This window comes from Ambystoma mexicanum, chromosome 5p (genome assembly GCF_040938575.1).
Source record: "Ambystoma mexicanum isolate Mex_15411 chromosome 5p, UKY_AmexF1_1, whole genome shotgun sequence".
Lineage (NCBI taxonomy): Eukaryota > Metazoa > Chordata > Amphibia > Caudata > Ambystomatidae > Ambystoma > Ambystoma mexicanum.
Window position 1 is genome coordinate 486,008,660 of NC_090930.1, and position 17,930 is coordinate 486,026,589.

At 50.0% G+C, this 17,930-nt stretch overlaps 1 protein-coding gene across 2 annotated transcripts in view; it reads right to left on the reverse strand.

Annotated features, from left to right (window-relative positions):
- Window positions 1-17,930, reverse strand: part of LOC138481032 (fibronectin type-III domain-containing protein 3a-like) — a 2,755,868-nt gene that overhangs the window by 2,530,818 nt on the left and 207,120 nt on the right. For both annotated transcript variants that reach the window (XM_069612893.1, XM_069612892.1), the window contains exon 2: window positions 17,761-17,895. In XM_069612893.1, the coding sequence (XP_069468994.1) occupies window positions 17,761-17,853 (93 nt within the window). In that variant the 5' untranslated portion in view covers window positions 17,854-17,895. The remainder of the gene's footprint in view (window positions 1-17,760; window positions 17,896-17,930) is intronic.

Genomic DNA, 17,930 nt, shown 5'->3' on the forward strand with positions numbered 1-17,930 from the left:
GGGGCTTCACGGCCCATGATCTCACATGATACTGGATTGCCGTACAAGCCCAGCATGCCAACACACTGGTACAAGTTTCCAAATGCGCCTCCCCATGTGAAACTTGAAAAATTAGCGGCGAGGAAACTAATGTCATGTGCCTTATACTCCACCGCACATACCGCGTGGATGCCCCGGCTGTCTCTGTGGCCACTAAAATTAGTGCATGGAAGCGATTATTGTACTCCCAGCCTGAGCACCGGCCATATTATAAGTGGCTACCCATTTGGCAATTCCCCGGTCTCGCCCCCACACATGACAAACTACTTGCCCAACACTGGCAGGTCCTGGGATACCAAGCACTGACAGACCTATACCCCAAAGGCAAATTCATTACCACTCAGACATGGCGCCCGGGCCACTCTGGATCCGCACTAGAGTTACTGCAATACTTCAGGCTAAGGAGCTGCGGTCCGTGGCCCTCTTACCCAGACGAGCCTCCAGACTCTCCCGAGATCCACTACATCGCTAACTCAGCAGATAGCAGGGGCATTGTCTCTTCACTATACAAAATACTACTGGAAAAATCAGAGAATGCACCCCCTGGCCCGCGTGCGCAGTGGGCAGGGGAGCTAGGCTTGGAGTTTACCGATGGTATGTGGAGGAAAATGTGCTCACACACCCGCAAGGTCTTCCTCAACATTAGATTCCGTTGCATACAATATAAACTCCTCAATCATCTATACTACACACCACACAAGGTGGCGAAATTCGCACGCAATCAGACACAGCTGCCCTAGATGCAGATCTGAAAATGCCGACCACATGAACATGTTCTGGTCCTGCAGTGCGCTGGGCACGTTCTGGAGGGCGGTGACTGAGGCCCTCTCGGAAATAGTTGAGACCACAGTAGGTCTAGATCCGCTAGCTATTGGGATGTGGGACGGAGACGATGTGAAATAGATGTCTAAATTTTGGAATGCGAGTGCCATGGTGGCCAAAAAAATCCATACTACATTGTTGGAAGCGTCGTTCACCCCTGCCCTCCCACGTTTGAAATGTGGTTGAGAACGCTTACATGGACACAAACATGCGAGGAGGAATATATCAACTCCCTTCCAGCGCACTCCCGCCCAAAAAATGTGTGGACGCACTTCTGCAGCTATCTTAACAACAAGGAGGACACAGGGCCCGACTCACCTCCATCGCTGGGCATACAGGACTAGCAATGGCTCTGAACTCTGGGTATGAAACATGCCGGATAGCTCACCCCACTGCACATCTCCTGAATCCAATATAAGAGCAAACAATGTGATTGTAACTGCTTGTGTACTCTGTTGTGTACCTGCTACTGCTTCTTGACAATAAAGAAAAGCTTTAAAAAAAAAAAAAAAAGAAAAACAAGCCATGGAATGCTCAGGAGATATGTCTAAGGACGGAGCCCAGGAAGTTGCCCGTCTGCAGCAGGAATGTCTAGAGCAGTGGGGAAGGTTGGGCATGCTGACTTGTAAGAAATATGTAGAAAGACAACATGACGAAGGAGATAAGCCGGGAAGCTTGTTGGCCTGGCTCTAGAAGAGCGAATCCAAACGGGATATGATACGAGTGATAGTAGGGGAGGATGGAGAGGAGTGCGGGACACAGGTAGGCATGAATAAATGTTTTCACGATACTACAGGGAGCTGTAGGCAGAGACATCAATAACACAGTTTTCCAAGATCGATGAGGCGCTCTCACAGATAGAACTCCTGAAATGTTATGCAGAGGCTGCAGACTGGTTGGAGCCCCCATAACCATAGAGGAATTGGAATACACTATAAGAGGGTTGCCAACTGGTAAAGTAACCAGGGCAGATGGATTACCCAGTGAGTTTTATATGGCAGATGTCACCCTCCCAACCCTCCCCACCGCCGACCCCCTGCTAGCGATGCTTAATGTAGCATTAGACACAGGCACTCTGCCAATGTCATTGAGAGAGTCAATTATCCCACTACTAAAGCCCAATAAGCCCGATACCGACGCAGATCGTACAGACCCCTTTCATTGCTTAATCAAGATGGGAACATTCTCACAGCTTTAATAGCCAATATCCTCAAGCCAGCAATATCCAAGCTTGTACATACAGACCAGTCAGGGTATGTTCCGGACAGAAATATCACATGTAACCTTACACCATATCATAGACTATACCCAAGGAAGCACACAATCATTTAGCTGTGGCCTCACTTGACACAGTCGAGGCATTCGACTCGGTCAAATGGTCATGGCTGCTCGCGGTATTGAAAAGCTTTGGTATAGGGCCCACATATATTAAATGGGTACAGCTGCTATATAGTAATCCAGTGGTCTAAGTCAAGATGGGCAACCTCATCTCGGAACAATGGCAGTTAAGTAAAGGTACACAGCAAGACTGCCCATGGTCTCCCATGTTATTTATTCTAGCCTTGGAACCATTATCGTTGTACCTCCGGAAGGAATATCAAAATGCAGGAACCTGATTTCTCTATATGCTGATATGCTTCTATAGCTATAACACCCAGAAACAAAAACTTACAGTATATTCTAGATATGTTTGAGCGTTATGCGGACCTATCTGGTATCATGATTAATACACAGAAGTCATGTTTGTTTCCCCTATGGGGGTATAGAGGGAAGCCCGTAAACACATTGCCGGTGCTACTGGTTAAATGGGAGGTGAGCACATTTAGATACCAAGGAGTACACATTTGCCATGATCCTAAGACAGAACACATACAAAATGCACTAAAAGTGGTAGATAGAATTAAGAAATCCATGACCTTCTGGCCCGGGTTGCCGCTCTCACGAATTGGGAGAGCTGCACTATTGAAGATGTGGTGCTCCCGAGGCTCCTTCATTACTTCACTAATGTCCCATAAGACAAACCTAAAGCCTTTTTTTAGGAAACTCAATACTACATTTCCCGAATTTCTATGGCATAACTCGAGAAGCAGGATGGCACTAATGGAATTGCAGAGCCTGTATAATCAAGGGGGTATAAAAGCATCAAATTTCGAAGCATATTTTGTGGCGATCAAACTCCAATTCGTCACAAACTGCTACAGGCAGCATGTGCTCCATTCCTTCTTAAAAAGGGGATATGGACCGTAGCGCGGTGTGACCCACAACCTCCATTGCTGTTGAGGCTGGCCGGACAATATGGCATAGAGCTTGTAGTTTTTTTATTTATTTCTTTTTTTATTTTATTTTTTAGGGAAAGGAACACCCTATTCCCCCCAGATTCCATTGGCGACACTGAACCCGTAGGATGCACAATTTAGACTGAATGTGAGGAAGTATTTGGAACCCATGGGGGTGGCGACCGTGGGAGATGTGTTACGGGAAGGGAGACAGATTAATTTCAGTGCACTCGCCCTAGAAACAGGTGTACAGGTGGGCCAACATATAATTTACACCACACTTCGCATTCGATTTAAGCAGAAATGGCCGGGTACAGACAGGGTACTGCAGGAAGATGAAACAATAGAAACAGACAACGATATTTCAGAGAGAAGGCACGCTGTATCGAGAATATATGAGGCGTTAATGTCGAGACCGGGGGATAGGCTGGTGCAGACTTGGGGGAACTGGGAAGCAGACCTGCTGGGGTGACCAGAAATGCTAAGCTTCACTGTATGCTCACCAAAACCGTATCGGTGAATGCAGGCCTACGCCCGATAAAGTTTAAGATGCGTAACAGACTTCATTATACCCCAGCCAAAATAGCTAAATTCACAAATGAAGGCACCGGGACTCCCCTAAATGAAAGCACCTCAAGCGGAGTCTTTTCATATGTATTGCGAATGCTCGGTGGTGGCTGAGGTTTGGGGAAAAGTGGCAGAAGTAATAGACGAGATAACTCAGATTCCAGCCTCCATGACTCCCCAAAAATACTTGTTTGGGGATATCGGCAAGAGTGCTGAGACTATTAGGAGATTTTTTATGTTTCATGTGTAATTCCGAAAAGGTGCATCTTAAATTGCTGGAAGAGTCCTTCTCCACCAAACACTGAATATTTTCTACGAGAACTGTCATATGTGAACACGTGCGAAGAACAATATATGATGACTGTATCTGCAACTAACCGCCCCAAGGACATATGGGCCTCGTTTTAAGTGTACTTATGTGAAATGTCCTCGGACGATGATGCCACCATGTAAATGTTAATATACTATGATATAACTGTAAGGTATCTATATATGTACGGTACAATGATTGCGAAGTGAGTTGAATCTGCTAAAACCATCAATGAACAGAAGTTAAAAAATAAATAAATAAATAAATGCTAAGCTTCAGCGGATCCAATTGTATGCAACTCATAGGGCATATCTAACCCTGAAGAAAATAGCCAAATTTAGTAAGGCAAGGAGACCATACTGCCCGGAATGTGGACTGATTAATGCCGAACTAGTACACGTGTTTTGGGCTTGCACGAAGAACAGGCAATACCGGGAAGAGATAGCTCAGGCATTGGCCAAAGCAAGTATAACATTAGAGATTAGATCTCCTACTGCCTGTTTGCTCGGTAGCTTCGCGAGACCAAAGCAAGCAAGACATGTTATTAAGTTGAAAGATCTGGCATATACCCTTGCGAAACGAAGAATAGATGTGGGTTGGAAAGCACAGAAAGGCCCAAAGGTGCGCCAGTGGTGGAAAGACCTCCAAAAATGGACGCTAGCAGAAACCTCAGTGTGGCAAGATGCGGCCCGCCGGGGCAAAGGCGAACAAAATGTAGATTTAGACTCCTGGAAGCATATGTTGCAGGCATTCACAGCATCCACGCACAACGGTACCATTGAGGATGGGCAAACACTGGGGCAACTGGCAGACTAGAGACTAATTGCGATACAGAGTACAGTCTTTTGCATGGTTTAAGCGAGGGCGGGGGTAAGATAGGCAGCAAAGTAGGCGGGGGTAAGGGAACGAACAGACAATCGGTCATATATTGTCATGTGAAAGGTTCTAGGAGTCTGTAAATTGCACTGTTCAAAAATCTATACTTTTTTTTTTTTTTTAAATATACATCACCACCTCTTTCGCCCATATTCTCCTTTTCGTTTTCTCAGATTCCAGCTCTGATGGGTCGAGCGTTGCTAGAAAAAATCTCATTCCACTTCTGATTTTAAAGTGTTCAAGAAGGTCACCTGTGTGCTTGGAATTGGTTTAGACTAGCATCACAATTCACATTCAGACCTATGTGATGACATGGATGCTTCTGAACTGGTTATCCAGTATTACATAACCAATCAGTTTGAATAGTGCATGTCTCTGGCCAATTGAACTCTTATCTGAAGTACCAAGAGGACCCAGAAGCATGCTGGCACACCGCTGCCACCACTGTTTGGAGGATTTTTCTTTTTTTCCAACAAAACATTTTATTAAACATTTTCAAAATACATACGTCAACAAAATCATTACGCATATATGCAGACAGAGTACAACATCATTGGGGGGCCGGCGTCTATTCTACTAAATGGGATTAGAGAATAAATGCTGTTTGATTAATCGATGGTCAGGTGAGTCCAACAAAGTTTAAGGGGGGGTGGGCCCTCCCAGGCTGCACACAGGCCCCAATGAGTTCGCTTCGTCCCAGCTCATTTAGTCTTGTGGGAGCTTTCCATCGGGCCAGTGATTTGGGAACCGACCCTTCAGCTAGATCACGGCCCAGGGAATTTCTCTGCATAGTCCAGGAACACAGCCCATGTGCTGTGAAATATTTATTAACGTTCTCCAGGCAGATGGCTGCAATTCTTTTGGCGACTACAATGTCCCAACATTTCACCCACCACATGGGGAGTGCCGGGCACTCTGGTTGTTTCCACAGGCGGGCTATTGTGATTTTGCTGCGGTGAGTAGTTGAGTGCATAAGCTGGATAGGTGCCCCTTGAGTGGAAAGACTTACTCCTCCAGTATCTCCCAACAGCACTATCCCCGAGTTCCAAGGAATGACAAGCACTGTTATCAACCAGATTTGTTCCAGCACCTCCCACAAGAATTGCATCACTTTTGGGCAGGACCATAATAGGTGGAATAAAGAGCCAGTGGACAAGCATCCTCTCCAGCAATGGGGTGAAATCATCTGGTTACTTCTGTTTAGGAGTTCGGGAGTCAAACTTTCAGTCCTCCTTCCTCATTGGTAACACATTTCGAACTTTGATACATTCGGGTCCAAATGCGATCCCAGTCTTCAGGTTCTAATGCTCTCCCCAAATCCCATTCCCAGCTAAGCATGCATTTTTCTTTCATGTTTGGATCGTTTCCATCTAGTCACCGGTATAGGGTTAGGACTTTACCTCTGGAGGTGGGCGTTCTTAAGGAGCTTTCCAGGGCAGTAAGAGCCCTACCTCCCCTGGTCCTCACTGTGCTATGAGAGAGCCAGTGCCAGAGTTGGGTGTAGTGGAACCTTTTGGCCTTCGGCACCCCAAATTTTGCTTTGCACTCTTCAAATGTTAAGGGCGTGCTCCTGACCAGGAAATCGAAACTAGTGATAGTTCCTCCCCCCCCTCCCTCCATCCTGCTAAACCAAATGGGTGAAGACCCATGGTTAATTTGGGGTTGTTCCATATTGGGTAGAGGGGCCCAAGTGTGCCCCTGTAGCCCCATTTACACACTGCTTTTTTCCAGCATTCTACCATGTTTTTGGTCGATGACAATGGGCATGTGTTTGGAGTAGACTGAGGGGCCGCAATGTGTGGAATGTTGCTAATGGCATGGACTCCATGTTTCCTTGAATTGTATTAATCGTTGAAGAGTTGTGCCGCCCAACAATACCTCGCTACATCCGGGACCCCCAGACCTCTCATGCTAGTGCCCCGCAGCAGGATACGTTTCGCTATGCGTTGTCTGCCCCCTCCCCCAAACAAATGTTAATACGTTTTTCTGCAGTTTTTGAAGGTCTCCCTCCTGGATGTGAACAGGCAGTTCAGTACAATGATAAATTAACCTTGGCACAATGTTCATTTTCACTGCTGCTATTATTATCAGCCAGGAGATCTTCTGTTTGCGTCAGTGCTCTAGGTCTTTGTGCAACTCACTGAATAAGTGCGGGAAGTTAGAACGGAACATGTGATCTGTCCTATTTGGGATTTGCACCCCCAGATAGCCTATGCAGGATTGAGACCACAGGATTGGGTGTTTATTTGCCAGGGCCTCCCTGTGTTTCTGCAGCCATGGCAGTTAACATCCCACAGACTTGGAGAGATTAACCCTGAAGCCTGATGCATTACCAAATGCCTCAATTTCTTGCCACAAGGCCTCCATTGAGCTGTCCGCCTGAGTTAAGGTGAGGAGGACGTCATCCACTTACATAGTGGCTTTATATGTGCTTTCACCTACTGTGAGACTGTGTTTGTGTCTATTTTCTCAGATCTTGATGGCAAATGGCTCCATGGAGAGAGCGAAAATGAGTGGGGACAAAGGGCAGCCCTGGCAAGTGCCTCTGGAAATGTTGAGTTTAGTTGATCTTGTGCCGTTTATCCTTAGTTTTGTGGTGGGGTGCTGATAATTCGACATGGACCATTTTATGAAATTAGCGCCAAATCCGAAATAGGACAATGTTTGTTTAATAAACCCCCAGTCCAACAGGTGAAATGCTTTGTGTGCGTCAAGAGAGATAGTAGCTAGTTCCGAGCCAGTTTTGCTGCCGCTTTCCACCAGGTTGATGGTGTGCCTAATGTTATCTTGGGTACAGCGTCCGGGGATAAATTTGATCAGGGTGTATTAATTCTGGGAGAACCGTCCGCAGTCTAGTTGCTAACATTTTGGAGAAGATCTTCGCATCATAATGTAATAGGCCTGGCTTGGGGAGGAGTATGGTCAATATGTCTTCCATAGATGGGGTGCTGACCCCCATTGTGAGAAAGGAGTTAAAGATTGTAGTGAGATGTGGGGCTAGGATATGTGTAAAGGCCTTGTAGAACTAGGCTGTAAGCCCGTTGTGCCCCACTTTTCAGAGATTTTATTGCCTCTGCCGTTTCCTCCGTTGTGATCTGATCCTCTAGGGCGTGCAGCTGAGTGGGGGGGGGGGAAGCCCTTCTGAATCAAATTTCAGGTAGCTCGTTCGAGACTCAGGCTTCGTCGGGGGACCCAACATGATTTCTCTATGGTGTCCTACCATAATCTCCATCTTCTCCTCCGCGTACCGAACCACTCCATCCGCCCCTTTGAGTTTTTAAATATTGTCTCTCATGTGGGCTTTTTCTCAATTTGTAGGCCAGCAGACGGTTCGCCTTATTGCCATTTATGTAGTAGTATTGTTTGGTAAATGCTAGGGCTCTCGCTGATTTATCAGCTAAGTGCATCTCTAAAGCGGTTTTGGCTTTCTTGAGGTCCATCCATCCCCTTGGACTGGTGCTTTTTATACTTCTTCTCGAGCTCCTCTACTCGCTCTTCTAAATGTAGATTGTTGAGTTGACCATTCCGACTTTGCACTGCTGCAGCGCCAATTAGAGCCCCACGGATCACTTGTGGAGGGCGTATGGAGGAAAGGGGACTATGGACTAGGAGTAAGGTGGTCACTACGGTGAGTAACCTGGTAATACTCCTACGTCCCGTCCCCTTTCCTCCATACTTATGGGAGATTCCCAAGCACTGCTTATAGGAGCTATGGGACGATGGAAATACTCCTTACTGAAACTGGTTCTTCAGCATAGCCTGGCCGAACTGTGCGTCGGCCCTAGAGCTCATATCGAGGCAGTAATGCTTACAGAAAGCAGATGGGGAGGCCCAGGTAGCTGCTCTAGCGATGGACTCCCAGGGAACATATTTCTGAAAAGCAACCGCAGCTGCCTTGCCTCGCACCTGATGTGCATGGATACCCTTAGGTGGTTTCAGCTTTTGGACGGTGACAGATTCCGTGATACAGGCAGCAATCCATCTGGAAATGGATGCCTTAGATGCCGGCCTGCCCTGGGGTTTACCGAAGGTCACAAACAGTTGGGAAGAGCTCTGAAGCTCGGCAGTCCTGTCCAGTAGAACTTAAGAGCTCTTCGGACATCCAGGCAGTGTAGAACCCTTTCCGCCTCCGAGGCAGGGTTCGGAAAAAGACTGGAAGGGAAATCGACTGATTCAGATGGAATTCGGTCACTACCTTTGGTAGAAAAGCTGGGTACGTCCGAAGGACTACCTTGTCCTTGTGAAAGACCAAGAAAGGATGCTCCACCGACAATGCCTGGAGCTCACTCACTCTCCTCGCTGACATAACAGCAACCAGAAAGGACACTTTCCAGGACACGTACTTGAGGTCAACCGTAGCCATTGGCTCGAAAGGTTTATGGCACAGCGCCGTCAGGACTAGGTTTAAGTCCCAGGGCGGGTGCAGACTACGAACCGGAGGGTAGATGCGTGTCAAACCAGCAAAATGTCTCTTCACCACCGGGTTAGTTAACGAATAAGAACACCGGTCTGTAGAGAGGTGGAAATCGCTGAGAGACAAGTCCTGCAGGACAAGACATGAACCCCTGACTCTGCTAGGGAGGAGGCAAAGGACAGCACCGTGTCAATCGTCGCCACCCTCGGGTCCAATTCTTTCTTCAAACACCAATGACAGAACCTGAGCCATTTACTCTTGTATTGGGATCTGGTCGAGGGTTTCCTGGCTGCCTGGATAATGCGCATGTTATCCGCAGACAAACCCAAAGGCTCTGGAGCCGTGAACTCCGGCACCATGCCGCCAAATTGAGCGATTGTGGGGAGGGGTGCCACATCTGCTGTTCCCCTTGGTGAAGAAGATCGGGAGTTACTGGTAACCTGATCGGCGGACACACCGACAGGTGTTGAAGTTCTGAAAACCAAAACCTGGCCGGCCACCACAGAGCTATCAGTAGAAGAGAACAGTTGACGGAACACTTCAACTTCCAAATTGCTCAATGAACCAGAGGAAGAGGCAGGAAGGCGTAAGCGCTCATGTTGTGCCATGGGATCTCAAGTGCGTCCCCCAAAGAGGAGGCTCCTAGCCCCCCTCTGGAGGCATACTGAGGAAGCTTCTTGTTTACTGCCGTGGCGAAGAGGTCCACCTCCGCTGTGCCCCAACGCGAGAAAATCCATGAAAGGATCTCCGCCTTCAACTCCCACTCGTAGCTGACCACTGTCCGCCGGCTGAGGGCGTCCGCAGTGACATTCAGCCGGCCCAGGATGTGCACTGCAAGCAGCCAGACCCCATAAAGCACGGCCCACTCCCAAATCTGAATGGCCAGATCCACGAGAGGGGGAGACTTCGTTCCCCCTTGCTTTTTTATGTAGTACATTGACACCGCATTGTCCGTTCTTATGCGGACCACCTTGTTGACAGTAAGAGGTCTGAACGCCTTGAGCGGCAGAAAAATCGCCAGAAACTCCAATTGATTTATGTGCAGGAGCTTGTCCTGAGGTGACCAGAGGTCCGAGACCTGAAGAAGATCTAACGTCGCACCCCACCCGAAAAGGGAGGAGTCTGTCATGATCGTCACCATGGGCCTTCGGTCCTGGAACCAGACGCCCACTGACAGGTTGCTGAGAGAAGACCACCAGTCTAGGTCCACTCATGGAATCCGGAATTATTATCTGTTTGGAATCCGGGTCCACAGCCTGACGCCAGGAACTCCAAAGAGCCATCTGGGTCCGCCTCATTTTGAGACGAGCACGAGGAGAAGCCAGCACACACGAGGCCATGAGGCCCAGAAGCCTCTGGAACCACCAGGCCGACATGCTCTCCGACTGCGTAAACATCTGACACGTGGCCAACAGATCCGCCATTTTGTCCCCGGTCAGATACACACGGCAGTCTATCGTGTTCCAACGAAAACCCAGGAAAGTCAGGTCCTGTGAGACCGTCATGGAGGATTTCCGCCAGTTCACCGACAGCCCAAGATGGAACAGGAGCTGAAGGAGAGACTGGAGGTTGCCCGCTGCTGCCAACGGGCAAGGGCTGCATAGGAACCAGTTGTCCAAATAGGGATACACATGGATACCCTGGAGACGAAGATGGGCTGTGATCACCGACATCATCTTCGTGAAGACACGTGGCGCTGAACGGAGGCCAAAAGGAAGCACCCGAAACTGGAAGTGCCCCTCTCCCAGAGAGAAACAGAGGTATCTCCTGTGTGGGTTCCAAATCAGGATATACATGTATGCATCCTGAAGATCCACCACGCTGAGCCAATCGCCCGCCTGCAACGAGGAGTGAATTTGGCCGGGCGTAATCCTCTTGAATTTCTCTTGGGGTAGGGAAAGATTGAACTGGGAAAGGTCTAGGATGGTGCGCAGGCCAGCCTGGTTGGGTTTGGGCACCGTAAACAGCCGGGAGTAGAAGCCCTCCCCTCGCTCCCCAAGGGGAACGGGTTCCACAGCTCTGAGGAGCAGAAGTTTCTGAACCTCGGCCTTGAGGGAGGGTGAGCCCGACAGCTGAAAAGGAGGGATGAGGGGTGGGGTAAGGGGTAAAGGTAAGCGGAAGCTCGCTCGAGCGACTGACAAGACCCATCTGTCTTCTGTGATGGTCTGCCACGCCTTCCAATGAGACGCAATGCGTCCTCCCACCGGGGTCTCGTGCGAGCGCGGAAAACCCTCATTTGGCAGGTTTATCGGTGGCGGTGCCACCTGAACGTGATGAGGAGGCTGAGGAGCGGGAGAAATACCGCATACGCTGTTGTCTACGGCGGTTATTCCCCGCAGGAGTATCCACTCTGATTTTTGCGGTCGAGGAAGCCCCTAAAACCAGAGGAAGGTCGACCTTGCGACAAAGGCCTTTGAGTCTTGAAGGGAGGTTTAACCAGAACAAAGATTTGGCTGTCTGAGTGCTGTCTTTGGTTTTGGTGAGCTCTACATCAGTAGAAGAGTGAAAAAGCTCCTTACCATCAAATGGAAGGTCCAGGACCTTGTCTTGCACCTCCTTCGAGAACTTAGTGGCATGCAGCCATGCTTGCCGCGAGGTATCAACCCCTAACATCAGACCCCGAGCCGAGGTGTCTACCTGATGAGCCGCAGCCTCCAGGAGATCCTGGGCCAAGACCCTGGCATTGGAAAGGCCTCCTCTGAAATCCTCCAGCTTCTCGACCGGGATATGCTCCTCAAACTCCGACAGACCTCTCCACATCCGCATATTAGCTCCCGCCAAAATCAATTCTGCATTGGCCTGCCTGAGCTGCAAGGCCGAATTGGCAAAGATATTCCTCCCTAGGGAGTCCAGGAGCTTGTCCTCCTTTCCCAAGACCTGAGTCGCCATCGCGGAGGAGGAAGCTGCAGGTCTGGATTGCAACGTGGCCGCAGCCACCTCTGTGGAGGAGGGAGGCGTACAAGACGACAAGGCCACTTCTTCCGAGGAATGTAGTCTGTACCTTGCGTCAATCTTTTTATTGACAAAAAGTCCCGAGTGTGGCTTTTCCCAAACTCTTCGGCCCTCGGCCAGAACGTCCTTCTGCAAGAACAGGCCGGTACGCTCCAAAGTAGACAAGGTGAACGCCCCAGAAAGCACGCCCTCCTGCGGAGCAGGTGCCTCGGGCACCGGAACATCTAAGAAGCTCATCATGTCCAGTACCCGGTCATGGAAAGCTCTGGTAGAGCGGGGCAGGTCCTCCTTGTCCTGATCACCTTGAGGGTCATCTGACAGGTCCGGCTCCTGCTGAGCCGAGTCAGGCACTGCCTTGTCCACTGGAGACAATGGCGGCACAGGCGGAAGCGCAGGGGGGAGGCACCACGGGCAAGGGAGGCACCGGCGGAACCACCGACGGGACGGGTGGAGCCGGAGGCACGGGTGGACATATCTAGTTGAAAAGCCCCTTCAAATATTCCCGCATGGGGTCGGTGCGCATAAGCGCTTGAAACTTACCGAAAAAGGCGTGCTCAGGAGATTGTTTCGGAACCCGAGGAGGCCTCTCATGAGGTGGACAAATCCAGGGACGCAACATGGACGGGTGCCACACCGGCCCCTCTGCCGACATATCCACATAAATCAAGGGAGCAGCCCCCGCGGGCAACTAAACATTGTGCGGAAGAGGCATCCGGGCGTTCCAATCAAAAACTGGCCAATAAAGATGCGCACAAGGGACCTTAGGTTCACCCGAAGGACCGAACCCTACACCAGGGGTCGATGGCGTAGTTGTAGGGGTAGTACCTAAAATGGCCGCCGTGGTCGTGGCGGGAAAGGGCGCCATTTTGTTCTCATCTGAGGGGAACTGCGACACGTGAGGAAGTGAAGCAGGGGTCCCCGTCGATGGATCAGGGGTCTTAATTTTAGCCTTAACGTAAAGAACATCGGCAGAGCCGGTACTATGAGGCCTGGAATGTTTCTGCGACATACCAACCGCCAACTGAGCCTTTGAAGGAAGAGCCTCAGCACTGCTGGTAAAAGAAGAAACCTTCTTTGCCCCCTCAACAGATCTGGTGTCACCACAACAGCGGGAACGGTGCGCTGTCACAGACAGGGCCTTGCCCGGCCCCTCAGAACTGTTGGTAGCCTTAGCCTCTGTACGAGGGACCTCGGACCTAGGCCCGGTAGAAGCCTTATCGGCACAGGCCTCGAACATGCGTTCAGTAACCTCAAGCCCAGCCAAGACCTTGGGGCGTACCCCGGTTTTGTTTTTGAGGGATGCCGAAATAACGGCCTCAGAGCAAGCTCCGGTACCCCACGACTCAGTAGAACTGGGTCTACACACAGCCCCGACAGGAGGGGCCTCGGACTGTACTCCGGTGATCACAGGCCCCTTACGGAGACCCTCTGAGAAAACTCTGGTAGAATTATTAGGCCCGACAGGCACCTCAGGGCGAACCCCGGTAACAGAGCGATCAACGCCCCTCCCGGCCCGAGAGGAACTCGGGAAGGTATCCCCCAGCCGGGGTCCTCTGAAAATCAAAGAACTTACCAGGCGGTTTTTCTTCTCGTTGATGAACGCCTGAAAATGCGAAGGAGTCCGTCCGAACACCTCCTCCCACCGCTCCAACCGACGTTGAAGAGCCCAGACCGAAAGGGAGTCGCAGTAAAAACAGGAGTCCCAACCGTGTTCCGGACCCAAACACTCTAAACAAAGAGGATGGGGATACGCCCTCGCGAAGCGACGGTGACACGATGAACAGTCTGGAAAATCTAGTTTAAAAGACAGATAGACTAGTAAACTAACGCTAGCAAGAGCCAGAGAGGGAAAAACGGAAGAAAATCTTCCGAGCATGCAAGTGCGTCCGGCCCCGAATGTGCAGAGAAAAGGACTGATGGGCGATGCCAAGGTGGGCGGGGTTACAGCCACGTGCCGGGCCCCGCGCAGGAAAGAGAGGAGGGACACATTTTTGAAAAAAATGTTTGGATGCTTTTTACAAAAGTGCTCTGGTACCGTCCCACAGGATGGAGAGATGTCCCATAAGTATGGAGGAAAGGGGACGGGACGTAGGAGTATTCCTGAATTAACGTGCAAGGGTTTCAGCAATCTCGCTCATAGTGGCAGAATCCAGCAGTATTGAGTCCCCAAGTTTCCAGTATCTGTGTGGGGGGGATGAATACGCAAATCCGCTGTGACCGGCACGTTGTCTGAGAGGGCTCTTGGGAGGAGTTTCACCTTCTCCAGACAAATGACGCTGGACATCAGAATTAGATTGATCCTAGAGAAGCCTTTGTGCACACGAGAATAGAAAGTGAAATCCTGTGCGCCCTTTTTAGCTAGCCTCCACGTGTCTACAGTCCCTGTTTCTCTAAGAAACTCGGCGAACCCTATGGCCCTGGAGAAATCCCCCCTCGTTGGGGTAGTGTTTTGTCAATTTGCAGGTCTGGGGCCAAATTAAAATCTCCCCCAATGATAAGGTGGACGTCAGTGAATGCTATTATGGTCGGCAATAAGCTGTGAAGGCACCGGTCTTGAGCGGTGTTCGGGCAGTAAATGGAGGCGATAGTAAGCGGCTGCTCAATGAGATACACCATAACCAGCAAGAATCTACCCAATGGATCTTGTTTCATAGTGACCCGAGTTAGGGGACCATTCTTGTTGAACAGCATGGCTATCCCCCCCTTTTTTTTCTTGCCCGCTGAGGCGAAATACTGCTTCTCGAATCTGTTGAAGTGGATTTGTTTCTCGTCCGCCTCCAGGAGGTGGGTCTCCTGTAGGCAGACGATATCTGCGGCCAATTGGACTAGGCGGTGCTCCCCGACTTCCTAATACCTGGGAAATTCAGGCCCTGTACGTTCCATGTTATCAATCAAATCTCCCTTCTCCACACAGCTGCCATGGACCACGTTGTCTCTTCCGTTCCCTAGAGGACCTCCCCCAGAATCCCTTAAACAATCCTCCAGCTTTCCCGCGATGTCTGCTCCAGTGTTCCCTTGTATTGTTGACATTTCCTTGTGTTTGTGCACCTCTGTACTACTTACCAATGTAAACCCCCCCCATCGCAAACTCCATTTCTTCTCCCCCGTCCGTAACTTGCAGTGTGGTGTCAAGCCCTCAACCAACAAGGTATCCGGCTTCGGTCCACCACAAAAACCAGTATGGGGCCAACGGGCCCCAAGAGTAATTTTGGCATACCCCAAGTTCGGGCCTGAAGGACACGATGGACACTGTTGTCTGGGACGACTCCCCATCTCGAGCGATTCTCTGCGTCTTCCTGTTTTTGCTCCAGTAGGTCGCACAGGGCTTCCAGGGCCTCGATTCTATCTGAACCCTCTCCGATCTCAGATGCTTGCTCGCACAAATTGCTCTCCAGCTCCGCTGTCCTGCTCGCCACCTCCTCGATTCGCTTGTCCAGGGTAGATATTTTCTGCATTTCCTCCTCTGTGCCCTTCTGGTATTCCTGTGTCATTACGGCCAGCAAGTCCTGGAGGTCTGATTTCATCACTGCTTGCGCAGGAAGCTTAGATCTGGGAGCTGCGTCTCCCTCAGAGGTTAGGCTGTCCCAGCATCGTGGAGAGGTCAGCCTGCTTGAGCTCTTGGTGCTTTTTGCCATTGTTTCCCCCCGGGGCTTTGAAATCGATGGTCCTGCTCTTTGGCCCTTGAGATGGAACGGCAGCGGAGTCTGGTGGAATTAGAGGTCAGACCGGTTAGGGAATTCTCCGGAGCCTGTCTGCTACCCAGGTTGTGTTGGCGACACTGGCCCCCAGGAGAGTGCCTCAATGTGGATCTATGTAGGAGGGAGCATCCACGTGGCGTGCAAGCTGGCAGAGTTCCAGTATGTGCTCGTGTATGAAGCGTTGGCCTTTAATTTCCACACCGTCGAATCACATATGATGCATAAAAGTGAATTATTGGGAGATGCATTGTCAGATGAGCAGCTGGGTATTCTTGAGGCAATGACTCATGATGGGGTCTTGACTAGCTGGTTCTCCTTCCATTCAGCTGCTTCGTGACTGCGGAACCTCCTACCACTGAAGTTGGAGTGTGGTGGTCAGCACTGTTTTAGGGTGGCGGGCAGGCCTCCCCCCACACCTCTGTGGTAGTGCTGCACCTTGGCCTTTCACTCGGATCCAGCCGACCCAGAGCTGTGATGACTCAGCGGCCCCCGCAGCTCGAGCGAATTGCGGGAAGTTTCACACCAGCGCAGAGGGCCAGCAGCACGGGTTTGTATGCTGGGTACTATGAAGTGCTGCTTGTGGCCAGCGGATGCCTCACCTTACGTGGGGGAGTCCCGCCCACCGCCCGCTGTGGGGAATCTGGCCGGCCACTGCGTCGCTTGTGGGGAGAGCTCTGCAGATGGGTCAACTGCTGCAGGAGGTCCACCGCCCAGTCACAAGGCATGGCCCCATTCTCCGAACCGCATATTATTCACCGGGCTGAGGGCTTAATTTCTTCACACTTTGATGTGTTGTTGCAGTGTCCTCTGGGTCATGGCTAAAGCTTCAATGCGGGGTATGTGACACTTGGACACCGTTCCTTCACTCTCTCTGCGTACCCTGCAGCGTTATCTGCTGGCATGAACTCAGTGCTCCCGCCATTTTGCAGCCCGCTGAGCCCTCAAGGATCTGAGTCACTTCTTCTAGTCGAGCGAGGCTGTCGAGGAAGCTACGCTTCAGCCCCAGCGTCCTTCACATCTTCCTCTGACTGGACGCCGACTCCTGCAGTGAAAAATGCCAGCATATTTCAGTCAGTGGTGAGCTCGGTGTCAGGAGCTTCTACCGAGCCATGCTTCTCGCTGCAGCTGCAAGTCACGCCCCTGGAGGATTTTTCTAAAACTACAGGAGTTCTTTATTTTTGGTCAGTATAGAACAGTTTTTACAAACAGATCAGCAAATGCGCTTTTTGACTGTTTGACTAGTATTTAAAACTAGCAATGCCATGTACATGCTTGTAATCCCATTAGTTACATTACTTTGCCTCCTAATCACTGTCTCGCTTCCTTACCCCGCCGACAATCCTTGTACCAGTTAACCCCCAGCACTGAGCCAAGATCGGTAATAAATCGGTTATTTTATAGCTCTTTTGCCAAAGCACTTTACATAGACCATTTCTGCAATTATTACCCAACGGAAATTAATACGAATTGTATCCACTTTGGAAAGATTAAAGGCGGAGTCTGCACTGCCAGTATTCGAATCTGCAACCTACAGATTATACACAGATCTAATCAGGAAGGGAATAATTTGCCGGGCTTTCTAACTGAATAAAACACATTAATCGAGTTACCAACATCACAAAGTTGAATGGCATATTAGACTAGCGAAATAAAAGTATGGACTTCAGCTTAGATGGTATGCGGCCTGGATGTTCACAGTTACCTTCTAACATGCATAGGTTTATCAACAAAATGTTTCCTGCATCATCGAACTAAAGGTCTTTAAAAATGCATTCTAAACTGGAAACAGAAAAAAGGTTCACTAACCTGCTGTGTGTTTTCCCCATTAACCAAGTGAGTTAGAAGTGGAACGTCATTCAATAACGAGGATGCTTCCAATGGAGGAGGTCGGTCGGCCATCACGCCTGGAAACGAACGGCAAGCTATCCCATCCACAACCTACTGAAATGAAAAAGAAACAAAAAGGTTAATTATTA